Consider the following 18,255-nt stretch of genomic DNA (forward strand, 5'->3'; position numbering starts at 1 on the left):
TTCAGCTTTGGAAATCTCTCCTTATTATGGTTTTCGTTAACTTTTTTTTATTTTGTATCGTGTATAACTTTTTTGTAGTCCGTATCCTCCTAAAATACAAAAACAATTACGCAGGACTTGATCTTCAGAGTAAATAATACACCTACCTTCTTCCCATTTTTATCAAATATATGAGATTATTTTCATTAATCGCTTACAACTTTTATTTTTCTGTTATTCCTTTCGATTTTGTTAGTAATGATCTCATACTTGTAAAATAATGCATTCTTTTCTTTCAATAGGAAAATAGGAATTTCAACTGGAATTACAATCCAGATACCTTAAATTTATAATTTGGGGAGATTTGCTTTTTACAATAAAGGTATTGGTTTTGAATAATTATCTTCATTGATAGCAACACTGATTATTAATAAGCTGGATGAAATTAGCCGAGAAGTACAAATCTCATGCTTCGTTATTATTTACTGATAACAACAGCGGTATGTCAACAGTAGGGGAAAAACGCCCAAACCCCCTCATTTCCAAATCGCCTCATTTTTAGAAACGCCTCAAATTCCTTTCACCTGTCACCCCATCCCATCTCTGCACCTGAGATGTTATTAAGGGTAACCTGTCCGAGATAAGAGTTCGTCTCCTTACCTGGGGTATAATTAGATTGATTAAAGTATATGAGGCATTTTTATGAGTTATTCCATATACGTACATGAGTTTTTTTTGTTTATAAATTCCAATTATGTCAAGTACGTACACTCGGCAAGAAAAGTGAGGATACAGTTTTTTTAAATCTTCGGACATATAGTGCTAAATAATGAGACATCTGGCAACTTTAGAAAGGGGAGGAGCTTCAGTCTTATTGTGTTTGTTTTTTGCTTGACCTCCTATAACTTTCAATCATATTCTACGGTTCTGAAATCATTGATACTTAAATGCAGTAGTAAGCTTTACAGCATTCGTTCAAGTTGTAATTTGCAGCGACAGTTCTGAGCAAAATAAACATTTTTCCACATAACCTATGAAGTAACCTTGCACATATGAATTTATGACACCACAATGAACGGAATGCTTGCATAATCGGAAACGCGATCTTCCATAATGAAATCAAGAGTTAAATTTGAGCAATGTCCAACGAAAAACTTGGGGAACAATAAAGGAACGAATGCAATGTTATGGTGAGAGAGAGAGTTGCTGTTGTGTAAGCCTAGGCCTATATGTAGAGCTACTCATTTCATTATTTTTTTTTCTTTTAGAGATTGAGCGATACTATATTTGTACAGTATGTTTTAGCAATGGAGAGAGAGAGAGAGAGAGAGGCTATGGCAACGTTAAGAAACATCCAGTTACTTGTGTTTTCCCGCGAAGTTATCCCGGTACTCCCCACATCATAGAGAATGTTGTTGTTGTTGTTGTATTGTATTAAGCCAACTCTTGTGTTGGCACGGGCCTTTCCCTTGTTTGGCCCGTAGGTGATCTGAAAATTTCAGAAGGTCATTTGTTATAGGAAATGTGAAAGAGATTTAGTAGTAGAGACAGTTGTGGATGGAGGAAGGATGATGGTTGTAGTGGAGGGGGCCATCATGTCACGGATAGTAGTAGTTTGAAGATGTAAGGCCTTTGAAAGAAAAATAGAGAAATATTGCAGGTGGGGTTGTCCAACCCTTTAAACCCTAGAGTCCCTGCAGAGTATTCTTAGTGGTAGAGTAGTTTAGTTGGAATAAGACAGAGATGATGTGTATAGGGCTTTACGGTGAGGGGATGGGATGAGTTGAGGAGGATGATGGTGGTAGTTAAAGAGGGCCATCTTGGTTTGTTTGTAGTGGTAGTATGAAAGTACATGTTGAGTGAGTTGGTGGCCAGTGCCACTCTGAACACACTTAACATTACATTACTTAATTCAGCTGGAAAGTAGAAGGTGAGAAGTTTGAGTATTCTCATTGCATTGTTCTATCTTGGTGGCGGTAAATTTACTAGCAGCTGGGCATGTGTGTCGATGTCCTCGACTATTGCCTTTGCAAGTGTTGCTGCTATTTTTGCTGCATCTGGTGAGTTTACATCAGCTTGTACTTCGCCTCTGAGCAGTGCTGTCTCTCTGCATTCTAGCAGGTAGTGTAGGAGAGGCTGCTGTGTTTCTTCCTCGCAGTGCTCACATGGTCTGACACTGGGGTTAACAATTTCCCAGCAGGCTTTGTATCCTAGCCTTAGTCTGTGAATACATACAGCTAGTTTTCTCGGTGTGTGCCTGTCTATGGGGGGAGGCACTAGGTCGGTTGCCCATTTGTACCATCTGGCAGTCGGGGAGTGATCTGTCCATGCCCGTAGGTCTTCCAGCATGTTTGCTTTCATGAGCGGTTTTATGGCATTTTTGATCTGTTGTAGTGCAGGTTGTATGTGGATCTGCACTCTGTCAATGTACCTTGTGCTCTTGGCTAGTTCATCCGCTTTATCGTTGCCTGGAATTCCTATGTGACTCGGTATCCAGTTCATAGTGACTGGTCTTCCTCTTCGCTGTGCTGGTAGAGCAGTGACTTGATCCCAGCCAGCAAGGCCTTGTTCTCTTTAATTCTGATTTGTTGCAAGGCCTGCATGGAGGATTTGGAGTCAGTGTGGATGATGACGGGTCCTTCCTCATTCTCCAGAGAGTACAGTAGTGCCTGTCTTATCGCTACTAATTCTGTCTGCATTGTTGAGGCACAATTTGATGTTCTCCAGCATGCTTGGAAATTGTTTGAATATACTGCTGCTCCAGTAGTTTTATTTTCTGGATCCACAGTGCCGTCGGTGTAGTATGTTTGGGCCCCAGGATTTCAGTGTTCCTGATAGACTCGTAGGCTGCTGCTCTTAGTTCCTCTCTGAGCAGTCTTCTTTGCTCTGGGAAGGTGTGTGTAATGGAATTTTGCATAATCCTTTTCCAGGGCGGGATATGTTGCACATCCTGCGCTGTGTCTGGTCTCATGTTTAGCATTGCCTCTGCCATATCTAACCTCTTGATGTTGTCACTTTGGTCTTTTCCGTAGGAGTTCGGGCTCCAAATCTCTGGATGTTTATTTAGTTCTCCTTTGTTCTGGTCTTGGAGATTGAGTCTCTCTCTGAGAGGAAGATTTTTGCCATTGTACTGGCATTTCTCTGTGCAATCCTATCTTCTACTTTTGGCATGTTAGTCTCAAGCCTGAGGTTGCACAGTCTTGTCCACATGGGTGCCCCAAGCATGAGTCTCATTGCCTTATTCTGTATTACTTCCAGAGTTTCCTTTTGTGCCTCTGTTAGCTTTACCAGGGCGGGGGCAGCATAGTCAATCAATGATCTGGTGCAGGCTATATAGTATGTTTTCTGTACATGTTCATTTGCACCATCCTTCAGAGATGACATATATCTCATTGCTGCTGTTCTTGCTTCTGCTCTTTCCTTCAGGTATTTGATTTCGTTCTTGAAGGTTAGTTGCTGGTCTAGGATGATTCCCAGATACATGTACTTGTCCACCCACTCTAGCGGTTCAGCTCCTATTGTGAGTGGTTGGAGTGGTCTGTGTGCTTTTACTGCCATGGCCTTTGTCTTATTTATATTGATTTTGAGGCCTAGTTCCTCCGACTTTTTGCTGATTTCATTGAGGGCTCTTTGCATTCTAGGCACTCTGACAGGTCCTCTTGCGACTATGCACACATCGTCGGCGTATATGAAAATTTCTACGCCTTCGGGAAGCTGCAGTGAGGCTAGGTTCTCCATGAGAATATTGAATAGGAGAGGACTTAGTATTCCTCCCTGTGGTGTGCCATTTTCCAAGTCATGGAAGGTGGATATCACCCCTGAATTTGACCCTCGCCTGTCTTCTTAGCACATAGTTTTTGTCCAGGCTAGAAGGTGTCCTTGACTCCTTTCTTCATCAGTGAGTGGAGTACTGCTGCTGGACTGGCTAGCTCGAAGGCTTTTTCAAAGTCTATGAAGACTACTACAGCCTTTCCTTGATTTATGTAGCTGAGGACATCTGTCAGACACTCTGTAGTTCCAACTCCTTGTTGGTATGCATATAGCTGTTTGTGTAGAGGACCAATTTTGTATGTTATCCTGTTGAGCACCATTTTCTCTCCAGTTTTTCCATGCAGGAGACTAGTGCTATGGGTCTCAGGTTGTCTGGATCTTTAGGTTTTGGAATTGGCTTTGTGTCTTGTTGCCTCCAAGTCTGCGGTCTTGTGTGCTCTGCATGTGTTTTGTTCATGATCCTCAGGAAGGCGTTTTCTCCTGCAGGACCCATGTTACTTATCATTGTGTATGTTATCCTGTCTGCTCCTGGTGCTGTATCTTTGCCAGTTTTGTATACTGCCCTTAGTTCTTCTACTGTGTAAGGGGTGTCCGTGTCATCTGGTGTGAAGCAAGCCTCGTTAACTTTTTCCCATCTGATCGGTGCTAGCTGATCCTGTCGTCTTCTGGTTTCAGGAGAGATTGTTTGATTTTGTCCTGTTAGCAAAGGATGTTGCTAGTCTCTCTGCTTCTTCTAGAGGTTGAGGGTGAGTTGCTATCGCTGACTTCTTTTTCCGGCTACTCTGTTCAGCCATTTCCATAGTTCTGAAAGGGATGTGTGCTCTGATAGTTTAGCACACCATTCCAGCCATTTTTCAATTCTTATTTCCTGAGCCTCTGATGGACGTCATTTTTGACTGTTTGTAGCAACTCTCTGTTTTCAGCTGTTGCTCTTCTTCTGTAGATCTTTGTGACTCTGTTTAGTAGGGTTTTCAGCTGTCTTACCTCTTGGCAGTAGTACCAGGAGTCTTTGTAGCTGTAGTTCCTCTGAGCTGTCTTTATTGGCATTGCTTTATTTGCTGCATTATGTATGGCGTCAACTAGGTCTTTTTCTAGTTGGTCTATATCCTCTGGGGGCGTGTACTGTGCTGCCCATTCCTCAAGTGCTAGTCTGAAAATAACCCAGTTTGCCAAGTCTTGATTCCATCTTGGTGGAGGTGGCGGTATTGGAGGTAGTTGTTGCATTTCCAATTCTGTCATTGTTGCAAAGTGGTCGCTGACTAATGTGGGATGCACTTGCCATCTTGTAAGGTGCCTGATTGTCGTTGTGGCAAATGTTAGATCTAATCTGCCTCCTCTTATATGTGTGGATTGCCCTGTGTTGAGCAGTGCGACTCCTCAAATTCCTCCAGAGAGAACGCTCTTTCGGATTTAAATAGATTGGGTCAACCTGCCCTAGCTGTCACAACATTTACTGCCATTAATTCCAGCTGATCTTTAACACCGTGATATACAAATATGAATCTGTAAAAATTAAAGAAATTATCATTACCTCGTATGATGATGTAATAATAAGCCTGTTCATAACGGAAAACGAGTAAATATTGCCGTTCTGATAAACAGTACTACACCGAGATATCCATACACTATCTTTTAGATCTCTATGAACGAAGTCATCTGAGAAATTCTGATTACTTCGGACATACATGGTGTTTTTAAGTATCTGAACGTTTTTGTTTTGCCAGATTTAACATATATGATATAATTTGCATTGCATTTTCATATTCTAAAGTAAATTTACCGAGATTATGTGTTTTCTGTAAGAAAAAAATTAAAATTCGATGAACGAAATCTAATGAAAACTGTAACTTCATTTTTCTTGCCGAGTGTACATGAGATATTTCATCTGTCGTATCATTTATTTCGTGTACGTGCGCGAGGTGTTGTAAACCCGTTCATTAAATCAGACCTTTCTTATCTTCATCGCCGAATTTCTAAGCACCCAACATTTTCCATTTCCATAGTGAGTTTAATTGATGGTACTAATTGATTTAACTTGGCAAAAAAGTTATTTACATCTTGGTTCCCTGGCCATACACAAATTATGTCGTCAACATACTATGTTACATTGCGTGGGATTATGTTATTTAATATTTTCTTTTCAAAAAATTCCATATATAAGTACTTTTAGAAAATGGGATATCCATTTGTGTGTTCTTTAATAATTCAGATAAAAACTCCATCAGATCATCAACTGGCACCTTTGTTGAATAGTCCATGTCCCATCAAAACTTGCAAGCCTGGATTCACTATTAATCTGTATACTATTTAGGTTTGTTTATCAGATCCACAGTATTCGTGATATTAACATTTGAGATGGTTCTACTTCCTGTTTGGGTTGAGAATATTCACTAGGTACTTCCTTGCTTGCAAGATGCGGAACCACCTGAACTGATAATTGGCCTGCCACAATAAAAACTCACAAAACAAACTTTCCTGCCAGGCCAATTGTCAGTTCAGTTGGTTCCCCATCTTACTAGAATATTCTAGCGAAGTACCTAGTGGATATTCTCAACCCATTAGTAGGTATCATCTCAAATGCTAATATCATGAAAAATGTGGACCTGATAAACGAACTAAATAGTATACAGATTAATAGTGAATCCAGGCTTGTAAGTTTTGATGTAGTATCACTATTCACAAAGGTGCCAATTGATGATCTGATGGGGTTTCTGAATTATTAGAGAACACACAGCTGGATATCGCATTTTCTAAAAGTACTTTAATTGAACTGATTAAATTGTGTGAAAGAATGTAAATTTGAATTTAATGGAAAATTTTACTCACAAAATTTTAGTATGGCAATGGGAAACCCTCTATCCCCAGTGTTAAGTAACTTATACGTGGAGTTTAAAAAAAAATTTAAACAACATAATCCCACGCAATGTAACATGGTTTAGGTATATTGACGACATAATTTGTGTATGGCCAGGGAACCAAGATGTAAATAACTTTTTTGCCAAGTCGAATCAATTAGTACCATCAATTAAATTCACTATGGAAATGGAAAATGATGGGTGCTTACCCTTTTTGGATGTCCTCACACGAAGAAATAATAGTGGGTTTAATTTATAGTGTGCATAGAAAACCCACTAATATTTCTTCCTATATGCAGTTCTATTCTGGACAAAGCAATTAGGTTTAAAAATCAATGTTTTCATGTATGTGCTTAAGAGCATTACGGGTATGTAGCCCTGAATATATTGATGAGGAAATGGATAAGATTAGGAATGCAGGCAAGAAATTGAAATATCCTGGCTGTGTATTAAACAGTGCATTTGAAGCGGCAAAAAATACTATGTATCAAAACCAAAAACAACCTTATAACACAAAAAATTTGCTTGTACTGCCTTATAATAATATGAAAGATATCCCCCATCTTCTTAAGACTTTTGGTGTTAATGTCGCATTTAAGAACAATAAAACAATGAAAAATGCACTTATCAAGAACTCCCCTGACAATCCTAAAGGGTGTGTATATAAAATTCCATGTATATCTTGTGACAACTTTTATATCAATCGCCCAAACGGGGAAAGCACTGGAAAAAAGAATTGAACAGCATAAGAAATGTGTGAGATATGCACAGGGGAACTGTGGTATTTTTATACATGTTAGTGAGAGCAATCATGCTATCAACTGGCAAGGGGCAAAAAGGATTGCATATTCTAATAATGCACTGGAAAGGAATATCATTGAATCTAGCTTTATAAAAGAAAGTTACGACCATAATATGAATATCAGTCAAGGGATGTATAAACTTGATGCTTTACTATCAAAAGAAATTTGTAAATTGTTTAAATTTTAAGGCAGGCAGTAGAGATGTATGAAAATAGGATTATCATATTGTAAACACAGTACAGGGGCAATAGTGCTAATGAGTTTCCAAACTCCGCCTCCCTGACGCCTGTCAGGTGTGGATCTGAGGTCGCCTATGGTCAGTATGTTTATCAGTATTGTCCCCTGAGAGTATATTGTGATTTTTAGCCAAATGAGTTTTAAAGGCCACTCCTACTTCGACACCGGCCTGTGGGTGGATATGTAGTCTCCAACGCTTGTGTATGTTCATCAGTACTGTTCCCGTAGTATATAATTTATATTTGTGATTTCTTATACCCTGTATCAGTCCTTCGTCAGTGGCTTGGAATATATATATTGTTACGTGTGAGGGTCTTGGTTGATCATGTATTATTCAATTTACGTAATTTTTACGGCCCTGCAAACCAAGATTACACGTAACCTGCCACTTGAAGCCAAAAGTTAACCTCAAAGACAGTCGTTAATTAGCCAAAGGTCGCCAGTTAAGGGTAATTAACCTTAACAAAAATATTTGAGATGAATTTGATTTTAAACGCAACGGTTCTCCCAAATATTCGGACGCGAGGCATACAAAGCATCGAGATTTAACCTGATTATGCTTACCCTAAATCCTAGGTATTTTACTGGAATAACGGGGTTGAAGCTCACAATATAATAATTAGGCTTAATCTAGACTTCGTAAACACATATACCCTAAGTGGTGGCTGAAGGAAGAAAACAAAGAAATGCGAAATACAGAAAAGTACTAGTCAATCGACGAAGCTTCAACAAGAATCGGACTTACCGTGAATGTCGAGTCGCTGCGCAAACGAGGGACCTCAGGAGTCGTATTCTGGCAGTCTTCCCCAATTCACTAATTAAGTTAGACGTAGGAGAAAAAGTAATAAAGAACAAAGAATATCGTTCACACTTCACGCAGCGTCACCCTGGTTCCGTGACCGCTGGGATCTCTCTGACCCGACCCCTGCCGGTTCCCGGTCAGATGAGGGCTTATACCGTCCACGGCAATCCGACCTTGACAAAGGCATCGCCAAGAATAAAGCTAGGGGACCATAACTAGGGGTCATTGAGCGTAAACCACCTCTGAGGCTTAGGTCCCTAATGCCCTAGCATATTTTGTTTATAAACTTTCCAGCCTAACTGCGGCGCCATTTGTCTGCTGGACGGTGATTGTTATTTTTGAAGACGCTGCCTAGCCTAGAAGAGATGTTCTCTGTCGAGTCAATCGACTAATATTCCTACACCTAAATACATCGAGGGCGAACAGCAGTAATATTTATAAAAGCTCCCCCTTAAGAGGGCCTTCACTCCTTTTCGGACGTGAAGGTCTATACTAAGCAAGCTGTTCGCCTCTCGTAGGTTACTCTCCTTCCCCTGAGCAGATTAGTCCTGGTTAGCCTACCTAGCTACAGAACTACCTAACCCTAGATAGGATACGAGCTGTATTCACTACTTTACCTAATTCTAATAGTACTAGAAGGTGCTCACGGTTATTATAGGCTACCTCCTACAATCATGATGTGTTTTAGACCTAGCCTAGTGGTACATTCTATGATATTCCCTAGCCTAACCTATCCTAACCCGACCGTAGCACCAACATAAGAGTTAATGTTCTAACTAAATCACAACTTGGTTTATGTTTAATACAATTAATAATTACTAGTTAATTCATGAGGGTTGCCTCATATGATAAATGGGTGCCTCACTGAGGTCTTAGGCCATGCGTGTCACGAGGATCGTGGCTCGTTTCACAATAGTTAAGATTACTGAAATTAGTTAGGCTACTTACATGATTACTGCGGCTCGGTGGTAAGTGGAAGGAACAAGGCTACTAAATTGATGTACCGTACTTTAAGGCGGCCTAGGCTAGGTACAAATAAAAGGAAGAGATCACACTGGCTACCTTCTCTGGGCAAGGGGCCAGGATCACTCTTAGATGTTAGGGCACTGTGCCGAGAGGGCACTAGTGCCAGGATGAGCGTATAGCTCGGCAACTACTGGGCTCTCTTCCGCCCCTTCTTCTTCTTCTTCGGGTTCCTCCAAGGCCTATCAGTAGCTGGCCTAGCAGGTGATGAAAGCACCGACTCCGGGACAGGCCAGAAGGGCTAGCGGGCGCGAAGTCAGGGGCAACTGCAAAAGGCTGCGGAGGACTCCCTACTCCAGCTGCTGCGACAACCGGAGCGAGCGATCTCGACTTCTGCGTCCGAGGATGCCAGTTCCTGGTCTTCCAAGGGAGGGGTACCATTTCGATCCTCCAGGGTTCATCCCCTGAGTCAAATTTTGCAAAGAAGAAGCTTCGGGTGCTGGAGGCTCTCCAGTCGCGATGATCAACTGCATGGGAATCCTAAATCTCCCGGAGGGGGATTCGCCTCATGACTTAGACCCGGCATAGGGCCTTTTCCATTGGTAGCTCAACGTCTGTGGCGGACGGAGTCTGGCACTGCTCAGTGCTCGCAAGTGGCACTGGCAGCAGTTGAGGGTCAGGCATGCCTGACAAGGGGTCCGGAGGTGCAATACCTCTCGGACGACTTGGGTTTGGCTGCGGCAGAGATTCCTGCCCCAGCAGGAGATCGTAGCCTCTCGGTGAGTTTTGTTCGGGGCGTCCGCTGGGCGTTGCTTGGTTGGGCAGCCCTCCCAATTTGTGGAGTGGTCTGCCCGCTTGCACGTCCTGCAGCGGTACTGCTCCTCCTGAATCTCTCTTCGCGGAGGGGGAAGACCTCTTGGTGGGCCAGCCCTTCGCAATTGGAGAGGGCTAGGCCTGGAATAGTTTGTTGTGCCCTTCCGCGGACCACTTTGGTGGGCGGAAGGTGGAGGTTTGTCATGGTTGAGAGTTTTACATGGGGCCTCTGTGGAGGAGGCAACGCGGCTGCGAAGTGGCGTTGGTAATGGGCTTCCGCAGAGAAGATCCCGACCCAACAAGAAGACCACTCCGGGCCGAATTCCACCTACCACGCCAAGGCGGTGGGGTAGCGTGCCCCAAGGTGTCAGAACCTGGAGTTGGACCGTGGGAACGGTGATGGTGTGGCCCTCTATCCACTTCATTTCCCACCGGGTTTCTTCTGTCAACCATGGCACCGGCTGGCACTTGGGCCCTAGTGATCAGGCTAATGTCTGCCGCAGTGTCTACTGTGACCGGAAGGGTCACGGGCAGGCTAGTGCTCTGAAGAGGGGCCACCGAGATGAACTGGGTTTCCAGTCTCTCGGGGTAAAGGATCCGGTGCGACCAGCAGCAGAAAATGAAGTGCTGATTAGGTTGACAAATTTGGTGGTGGGGACATGATGTGGACAGGCCGGAGATCCAGCATTGTAGTGGCTAGCAGCCCCACAGGATTTGCACGGGCCTTTTGGATGGGCTCGGTGGCCTGCAGTAACTGTTGGAGGAGAGGGCTGAGCGGATGAATCGGGAACGGAGTTCTGGCTGGTAGGGTTAGGCTGCTTATTAGTGCCGAGTTTGTATCGGCATTCAGCTTCAGCGTGGCCCCCCTTCTTGCAATAGTTGCACAGGGTCTTGCTAGGCAGTCCATTCTTCAAGAGTGGAGTTCGAGAGGTAGGCCGGAGGGATGATTCGCTTCTGAGAGGTGCTATGCGACTGATTGAAAGTTTCCCACGAATCAGCCATGCGACAAGCTTCCATAAGTGTGGAGGGCTGTTTATCGTTAAGATATACCGCAAGGGGCCCTGGCACACATTGGAAGAGGTCTTCTAGCATGGTCCGATTGAAGAGATCATCAAACGTCGTGCAGGCCAAGGAGTCGAACCAGCGCGTACCGGACTGGGTTTTATGACATGCCCATTCCGTCCAAGACCAGCCGACTTCCTTGGCAAGACCTCGGAACCGCTGTCTCCATTTTTCTGGGGTTATCTCGTAGGCCTTGGTAATGACTCTACGAACTTCCGCCATGTTGCCTCTCTGGCTCTTCTCCAGTGAGCGGCGCTGCCTTGGCTTTTCCTCCATATGCTTGGCTAGTATTAAGGCTCTCTCCGTCTCCGTGGTGCTGTAGTTATCGAAAAGAGCCCCGATCTCCTCCAGCCATGCTTCTGGCTCGTCCTCAGTCCACTTGGGGACTAGGGAATTGATGCTCGAAATTGGAGCGTTTGATGCAGCAGGTGTAGGACTGGAGGCTTGCTGTCGAGCCATAGCTTCGGCATTCTCCATTTTGGCTCTTTCCAGCTCGAGCTCTTTCTCCTTTAGGCTAACTCACTTTCCTTGCAGGCTAACTCATGCCGTCTTTCTTTCTTTTCCTCTTCTAATTGCCTTTGCTCGGCTTCATACTTCCTCTGCTTGGCTTCATACTTCCTCTGCTCGGCTTCATACTCTGCTCAAGTCTTTCTTCCTTCTCCCGCTTGGCCAAGTCGTCCACTTGCTCCTTAACCCAGGTGGTAAGTTCCGAGCCGGTGAGACCTGCCGCCGTCCCCAGCCCCAGGAAGGTTTTATAATGCTCTGCTGCCATGGTTCTGGTGGGAAGGGCGTCTAACCGGGTCGACTGGGCGTACTTGGGCAGCGAGGAAGTGTCTCTTCAATGACGTGGCACCCTTTCAAAAGGTGGCACTGTAGTTTGGGTGTGCCGTGTACAGGTCACACTGGTGGCACTCAGTATCCCTAGGCACTGGTGCAGGTTAGGTCCCAGAAGAACCTTCTCTTCTGTGTTCCCTTTTGTTTTCTTTTAGTGGCACTTATGGTGCCAATGTGTTCCTAGGGACCCTCTACTGGAGTCCAACTAGGCTATATGGGAGGAAAGGCACTCTACACCCCCTGCAGAGTGCAACAATCGAATGAGAGAGAAAGGGAAGGTAAAAGAGAGAGAGAGAGAGAGATAGAGAAGTAAGCTATTCAAGTGATGACAGTGCTGCAAATTATTGGCACTGTGGAATAAAGTGAATTTGGGTTTTTTTTTTTTTTTTTTTTTTTTTTTTTTTTTTTTTTCTTAAAGATCCTCGTGAGTGGCTGGTCCCAGTACCGGCCCCAGTGCTGGCCCCTTCTTTTTTCAGAGGGTGAAAACTACTGTTTGCTTCGGTCTGGATAGCAGGCCTCACTCGTGACCGACAGTTTATCACTGTGTTGTAATTACTCTTAACTTGTCCTCATCTATTGTGGGACAGAGGTGTTTCTTTTATTTGGTTTATTGTATTCGAATTAATTAGCCTAGTGTCGGCCGTTCTTTCTTTGAAGAGGGTCACGTACACTTAGGTTAGGAATGCTTACTTGAATGACGAGAGAGAGAGAGAGAGAGATTTTCAATCAGCTAATTTCTTGCTGCTTGAGAACATGTAAACAAAGATTTTATACATGCACAATGGCATGGATCTTAATAAAATGATATAGATGCGTCGTCTTGACTTCCTTAGGGATGGCTTTATTATCTTAATTTTCCTGGGAGCCGACGTCACAAAAGTTTATCGTAAAATTTTAAATTCTCTTTATATGATTTTTATAGCAGGTATTTGTATAGGAACTTGTTATGGTACTCCTAACTAAGGCCTACCTTTCCCTGCCTAAATTATCTTTTGTTTTTTTTTTCTAGCTAAGATATTGCGAGATATTGGGTTCGCTACGAAAGGAAAAAAAAATATATGACCCAAGAGTGGCTCGGAGCAGAGTCTGGTCACAACAGCGGATGACAATAACACAAGGTCTTAAGATGGCAGAAAAGTCCCGTTAGGCCTAAATTTCAAAACAACCTCTGGCGGTGAAGGAACACCAAATGGCCGGTCCTCTATTTCAAACAATTTCAAAACAACCGCGCAACACGGCGGAGGAATCCAAAATGGCGGGTATTTTCTTTTGCACAAATTCAAACAACAAACGAAACAAATGCAGGTATCCAGATTTTACTTTAAATATACCAATCATGCATAGCGTTTTATGTTACGGATGGAAAACTAAATTACCAAACAACTTTGTCTTTTGTTATCGTATTCTCACCCGGACATTAAACAAAAAGAATGAAAAGAGAAATGCTAGTCTGCCTGCGTAAATTTACGTTGTTGAACGGTACCTTTATTGTAAAATTACTATTTCAGTTCGTTTGCTACTTCACTGACACGGTTTTAAATGATTCCCGCTATATGCAAACAATAACGATCGGAATTGCCGACGCGATTTCTACATTACTTTGTGTATATGAACTGGGCTCCGCGATTCGGCCTTAGTAACGACACAAATTGTGATTCTCTGCTCTCGAGTCACCCTTCTTACCTACAGCTAATTCTCACTACACTTGTTATTATAACTATTCTCTTTACTGCTTATTATTATGCCTGGTTCCTTGTTTGGAAGAATGAAATGGAATTCAATATCTGACTTTTATCTTTGGAATTAATGTAATTTTAATTTCCTTTTCTCCAGATTCTTTCTCTAAAATGTACTTTAGATTCTACGCAAGGTCGCCAATGTTACGTGTGAGGGTCTTGGTTGATCATGTATTATTCAATTTACGTAATTTTTACGGCCCTGCAAACCAAGATTACACGTAACCTGCCACTTGAAGCCAAAAGTTAACCTCAAAGACAGTCGTTAATTAGCCAAAGGTCGCCAGTTAAGGGTAATTAACCTTAACAAAAATATTTGAGATGAATTTGATTTTAAACGCAACGGTTCTCCCAAACATTCGGACGCGAGGCATACAAAGCATCGAGATTTAACCTGATTATGCTTACCCTAAATCCTAGGTATTTTACTGGAATAACGGGGTTGAAGCTCACAATATAATAATTAGGCTTAATCTAGACTTCGTAAACACATATACCCTAAGTGGTGGCTGAAGGAAGAAAACAAAGAAAAAATGTGAAATACAGAAAAGTACTAGTCAATCGACGAAGCTTCAACAAGAATCGGACTTACCGTGAATGTCGAGTCGCTGCGCAAACGAGGGACCTCAGGAGTCGTATTCTGGCAGTCTTCCCAATTCACTAATTAAGTTAGACGTAGGAGAAAAGTAATAAAGAACAAAGAATATCGTTCGGGCACGCACGCAGCGTCACCCTGGTTCCGTGACCGCTGGGATCTCTCTGACCCGACCTCGCTTCGTTCCCGCCAGATGAGGGCTTATACCGCCCCGGGCAATCCGACCTTGACAAAGGCATCGCCGAATGCATAGAATAAAGCTTAAGGGCCACCATAACTAGGGGTCATTGAGCGTAAACCCTCTCTGAGGCTTAGGTCCCTAATGCCCTAGCATATTTTGTTTATAAACTTTCCAGCCTATGCGGCGCCATTTGTCTACTGCGTGATTGTTATTTTTGAATTGCCTAGCCTACCGGGGGCAGAGATGTTCTCTGTCGAGGTCAATCGGACTAATATTCCTACACCTAAATACATCGAGGGCGAACAGCAGTAATATTTATAAAAATATATATATATATATATATATATATATATATATATATATATATATATATATATATATATATATATATATATATATATATATATAAATTTGTGGGCCTTTAACGATCTCAAGCGTCTCACCCCTGGGGCATCCTCGCCAACGGAGCGTTATTGAATGGGGGTTTATTTTTGCCAGAGGTGGACCCTTCCCCATTCTCAGCTCCATCAGCTAGCCAAGAGAGATGGAATCCTCAGTCATATGACCCTACATCATGAGACGCCTGCCAGTCAGTGAAGAACCTCCAGATCATTCCTCTGCCATTGATGGAAAACAGGTGATTTCTTGGCAGTCCAAATCCAAGTGCCATTTCTCTGATCACTGTTGGAAACGTCCCTCCAATCACTCCTCTGCTACAGACAGGAAGCTTCCAATCTCCAAATCGCACGATGGTGAATTCCAGCTGTTCCTGATGGTGCGCCCTTCGATGACTTAGTGCCCCTGCCACAATGGGATCAAATATTTTGCATATGTAAATGGCATTAAACTTACGGGTTCTTACGCCGCGCCAGAGGTTGCCACTGTAGTATATGCAAAAATTTGATCCAATGTGTATCACATAACCCATATTTTGCATATATAAATGACATTAAACTTACGGGTTTTTACGCCGCGCCAGAGGTTGCCACAGTAGTATATGCAAGAATGGGTTATGCAATGCATAACCCAGTTCACATATGAAGCAGGCATGAAACTTACGGGTTCTTACGCCGCGCCAGTGGTTGCCTTACAAGCATATGTGATTGGGCATTGATACCCCGTTGCCAGGGGTATCATGTGGCATGAGAAGGGGTGCACAGCAGTCCATTCTTCGGGCACTTGCCGCCAGTCCCACCAGTCGCTGTAGTCTCTCCATCGCGCAGAGATGCTTCTGCAGCTGTATCCAGGAATGATGTCTATCACAAAACTCAGGTTCCTTCTGTTCCAACATCAGAGATGTCATGTCTTCTTTCTTCTGCAAGCAAACCACTTGTCGTCCTAAAAATGCAGAGTCCTCAAGTGACAGAGTTTATCTTGTAGAGATTTCTTACCATTTCAGAGTCTTGCTCCAGTCTTTGGAGTCTGGCTGCAGATTCCAGCCTCATTTTATGATGCGCTTCTTCGCTATTCAGGGGCTTCTTAATTGATGGAGTTTTAACCTGGGATTTTAAGGTCTCTTGGTGACAGATGAATGCAGTTCCGATGCTCTGATTTGATTAAGACCTTCCTCGTTGGTGTCCAGTCGTCGGTAGAGGGCTTTACAGTCGATCTGAGGTTTCCTCAGACATCGAGTTTTATCCAGCGCCTTTTTCTTTCCGACTTTCCTTTCTGATACAAGCTGTTCTACCGGCACCAGTTTAACCATATTCGTTTTTTTATTGAACATTTCCTTTTCCTTAGTTATCAGCTGGCGTTCCTCCACTGTCTCATTCTTCTTTTTTTCTTTAAGAACACCGACTTTCGTTTCCAAGGATCTGATTTTCGTATCCTTGGCCAAGTTCTCTTCTTGGAGTCTTTCAGTTTCAACGATTGCCTCCATCTTCTCAAACTCCATTGTCTCCAACTCTTCCTTGGTCTCGGCCAGTTCGAATTCTAGTCGGACACTCGTCTTCGTCATTGCATTTATCTTTCTATTCGCTTTTTCTGCTACAATACTTTTACTTTTTTCCAACAGACCGATAACCTCCTTTTGCTTCAGAGAGCATTCATTCTCCAGTCGGAGGATCTCTCTATCCTTCAGCAGGTTCTGTTGTTTCAGTTTTTCTAGTTCGTTCTTACTCTTTCCTATTTCTGCCTCACATTCCGCAAGCTGTTGCAAATTTTCCTCAGCTCTCTGTTTCTGAATGACAAGAACTTCTAATTGGTCTTCCAAACCAGTAATTCTTAAGGCTTTATCATCGTTCTCCTTCTGCAGACTTTCAAAGCGATGTCGTTTCCTTCTGTTTTCTTCTCGAAGGCTTTCCAAGTCCTCGATCAGCTTTCTTAGTTGGACTTCTGTCGCATGTCTGTCATTTTCCATTTCCTTCAGATCGTGATGGAGCGTTGTCTTCTCCATTTCGAGAACTGCGACCGTGCTTTCCAAAATAATTAGCGTGGAGTCTTTGTCTTCGTTCTCCTTGACTAATTTTTCTGTCTCTTTCTCCTTTTGCGATATTTCTTTTTTCAGTATTTCCATTTCGGCAGCCACTGAGCAAATTTGTCTATCCTTTTCTTGACTGAGGCGTTCCAGGTCTCTCATGTTTCGTTCCATCTGAATTCAATCTTCGGTCAGGTCCTCCACCTTCTTCTTTAACTCCTCTATCATTAGAGTTTTCTCTGCCTTCTCTTTTTTCAAGCCTTAAGACTCTCTCATCTTTCTTACGTGTTTCCTCTGTTTTTTGACTGATTAAACGAGGTACTACTTCGCATTCTGAATTTTCCTCTTCTTCAGTATCTGAATCATCGTTTTCTTCAATATCTGAATCATCGTCTACTTCACAGTCCGAATTATCGTGTTCGCAGTCAGAATTATCGTCTTCCAAATCTTTGTCCATTAAAATTCCTGCCTCCTGCGGACACTCAGAGTTGTCCAGAGCCATAAAATCAATGAAGAATTTGACCAAATCCATGCAAAGTGCACGAAGTATAAATACTTCAGTGAATAGCACAACAAGACTGATATAAAAGATTTTCTCGCTGGGGAATTTGACCCCGGAGCCAAAGCACTGTTCAAGCACGAAGGTAAGCAAACGTAGAAACATCTTTGGTTTGGTACAGATTGACTCTCTTTGCTCTATCCCCAGTTTTCAAAACCGTCACAGGCGAGCGTCAGGATTCCGGAGGCATTTTGGTCTCCGAGGAAGCTGCTTTTGCTGCTGCTTCTGTCTTCGGGGATTCCTGGCGATTCCCTGGAGAGCTGGTTATGTTCAGCGACTGGTAATATTTTGAATTCTTCTTCTTCTTCTTCTTCTTCTTCTCTCTCTCTCTCTCTCTCTCTCTCTCTCTCTCTGTGATGTGAAATTCTCTCGGTGAGACGTGGTCGTTCTTGGTCTGAATAATCTACCCGATAATGCGCGTCTAACATATAATTAGCGAATGAAATATAGCTAAAAGTGTTCGTGAACTATCGGTGATCAGCTTAATATCAGATTAGAGTGATAAACCGTCTAATAAGTTGTTTTTTCGAGTGAATTAGTAAAATCTGAAAATCATGGAGGAGTCGACTAACAGTGGCAAGAGATGGAGAAACCTTGCTTGCATTGGCGATATTCAGTTTGATGAATTGGCAAGTAGGGAAATCTGCTT

The 18,255-nt window shown here is 42.9% G+C and overlaps 1 protein-coding gene across 1 annotated transcript; it reads right to left on the bottom strand.

Annotated features, from left to right (window-relative positions):
• Window positions 1-16,138: 16,138 nt before the first annotated feature.
• LOC136850446 (calponin homology domain-containing protein DDB_G0272472-like) lies at window positions 16,139-17,146 on the bottom strand. Its single transcript, XM_067124023.1, has one exon. It carries the CDS (start codon window positions 17,144-17,146, stop codon window positions 16,139-16,141), a length of 1,008 nt encoding a protein of 335 aa, XP_066980124.1.
• Window positions 17,147-18,255: the final 1,109 nt, after the last annotated feature.

The sequence above is a fragment of the Macrobrachium rosenbergii genome, chromosome 22 (genome assembly GCF_040412425.1).
Source record: "Macrobrachium rosenbergii isolate ZJJX-2024 chromosome 22, ASM4041242v1, whole genome shotgun sequence".
NCBI lineage: Eukaryota > Metazoa > Arthropoda > Malacostraca > Decapoda > Palaemonidae > Macrobrachium > Macrobrachium rosenbergii.

Bases quoted from the DNA above. Each gene is read 5' to 3' on its own strand.
- LOC136850446 (XM_067124023.1), bottom strand. From the start codon at position 17,146: ATGGAAATACTGAAAAAAGAAATATCGCAAAAGGAGAAAGAGACAGAA.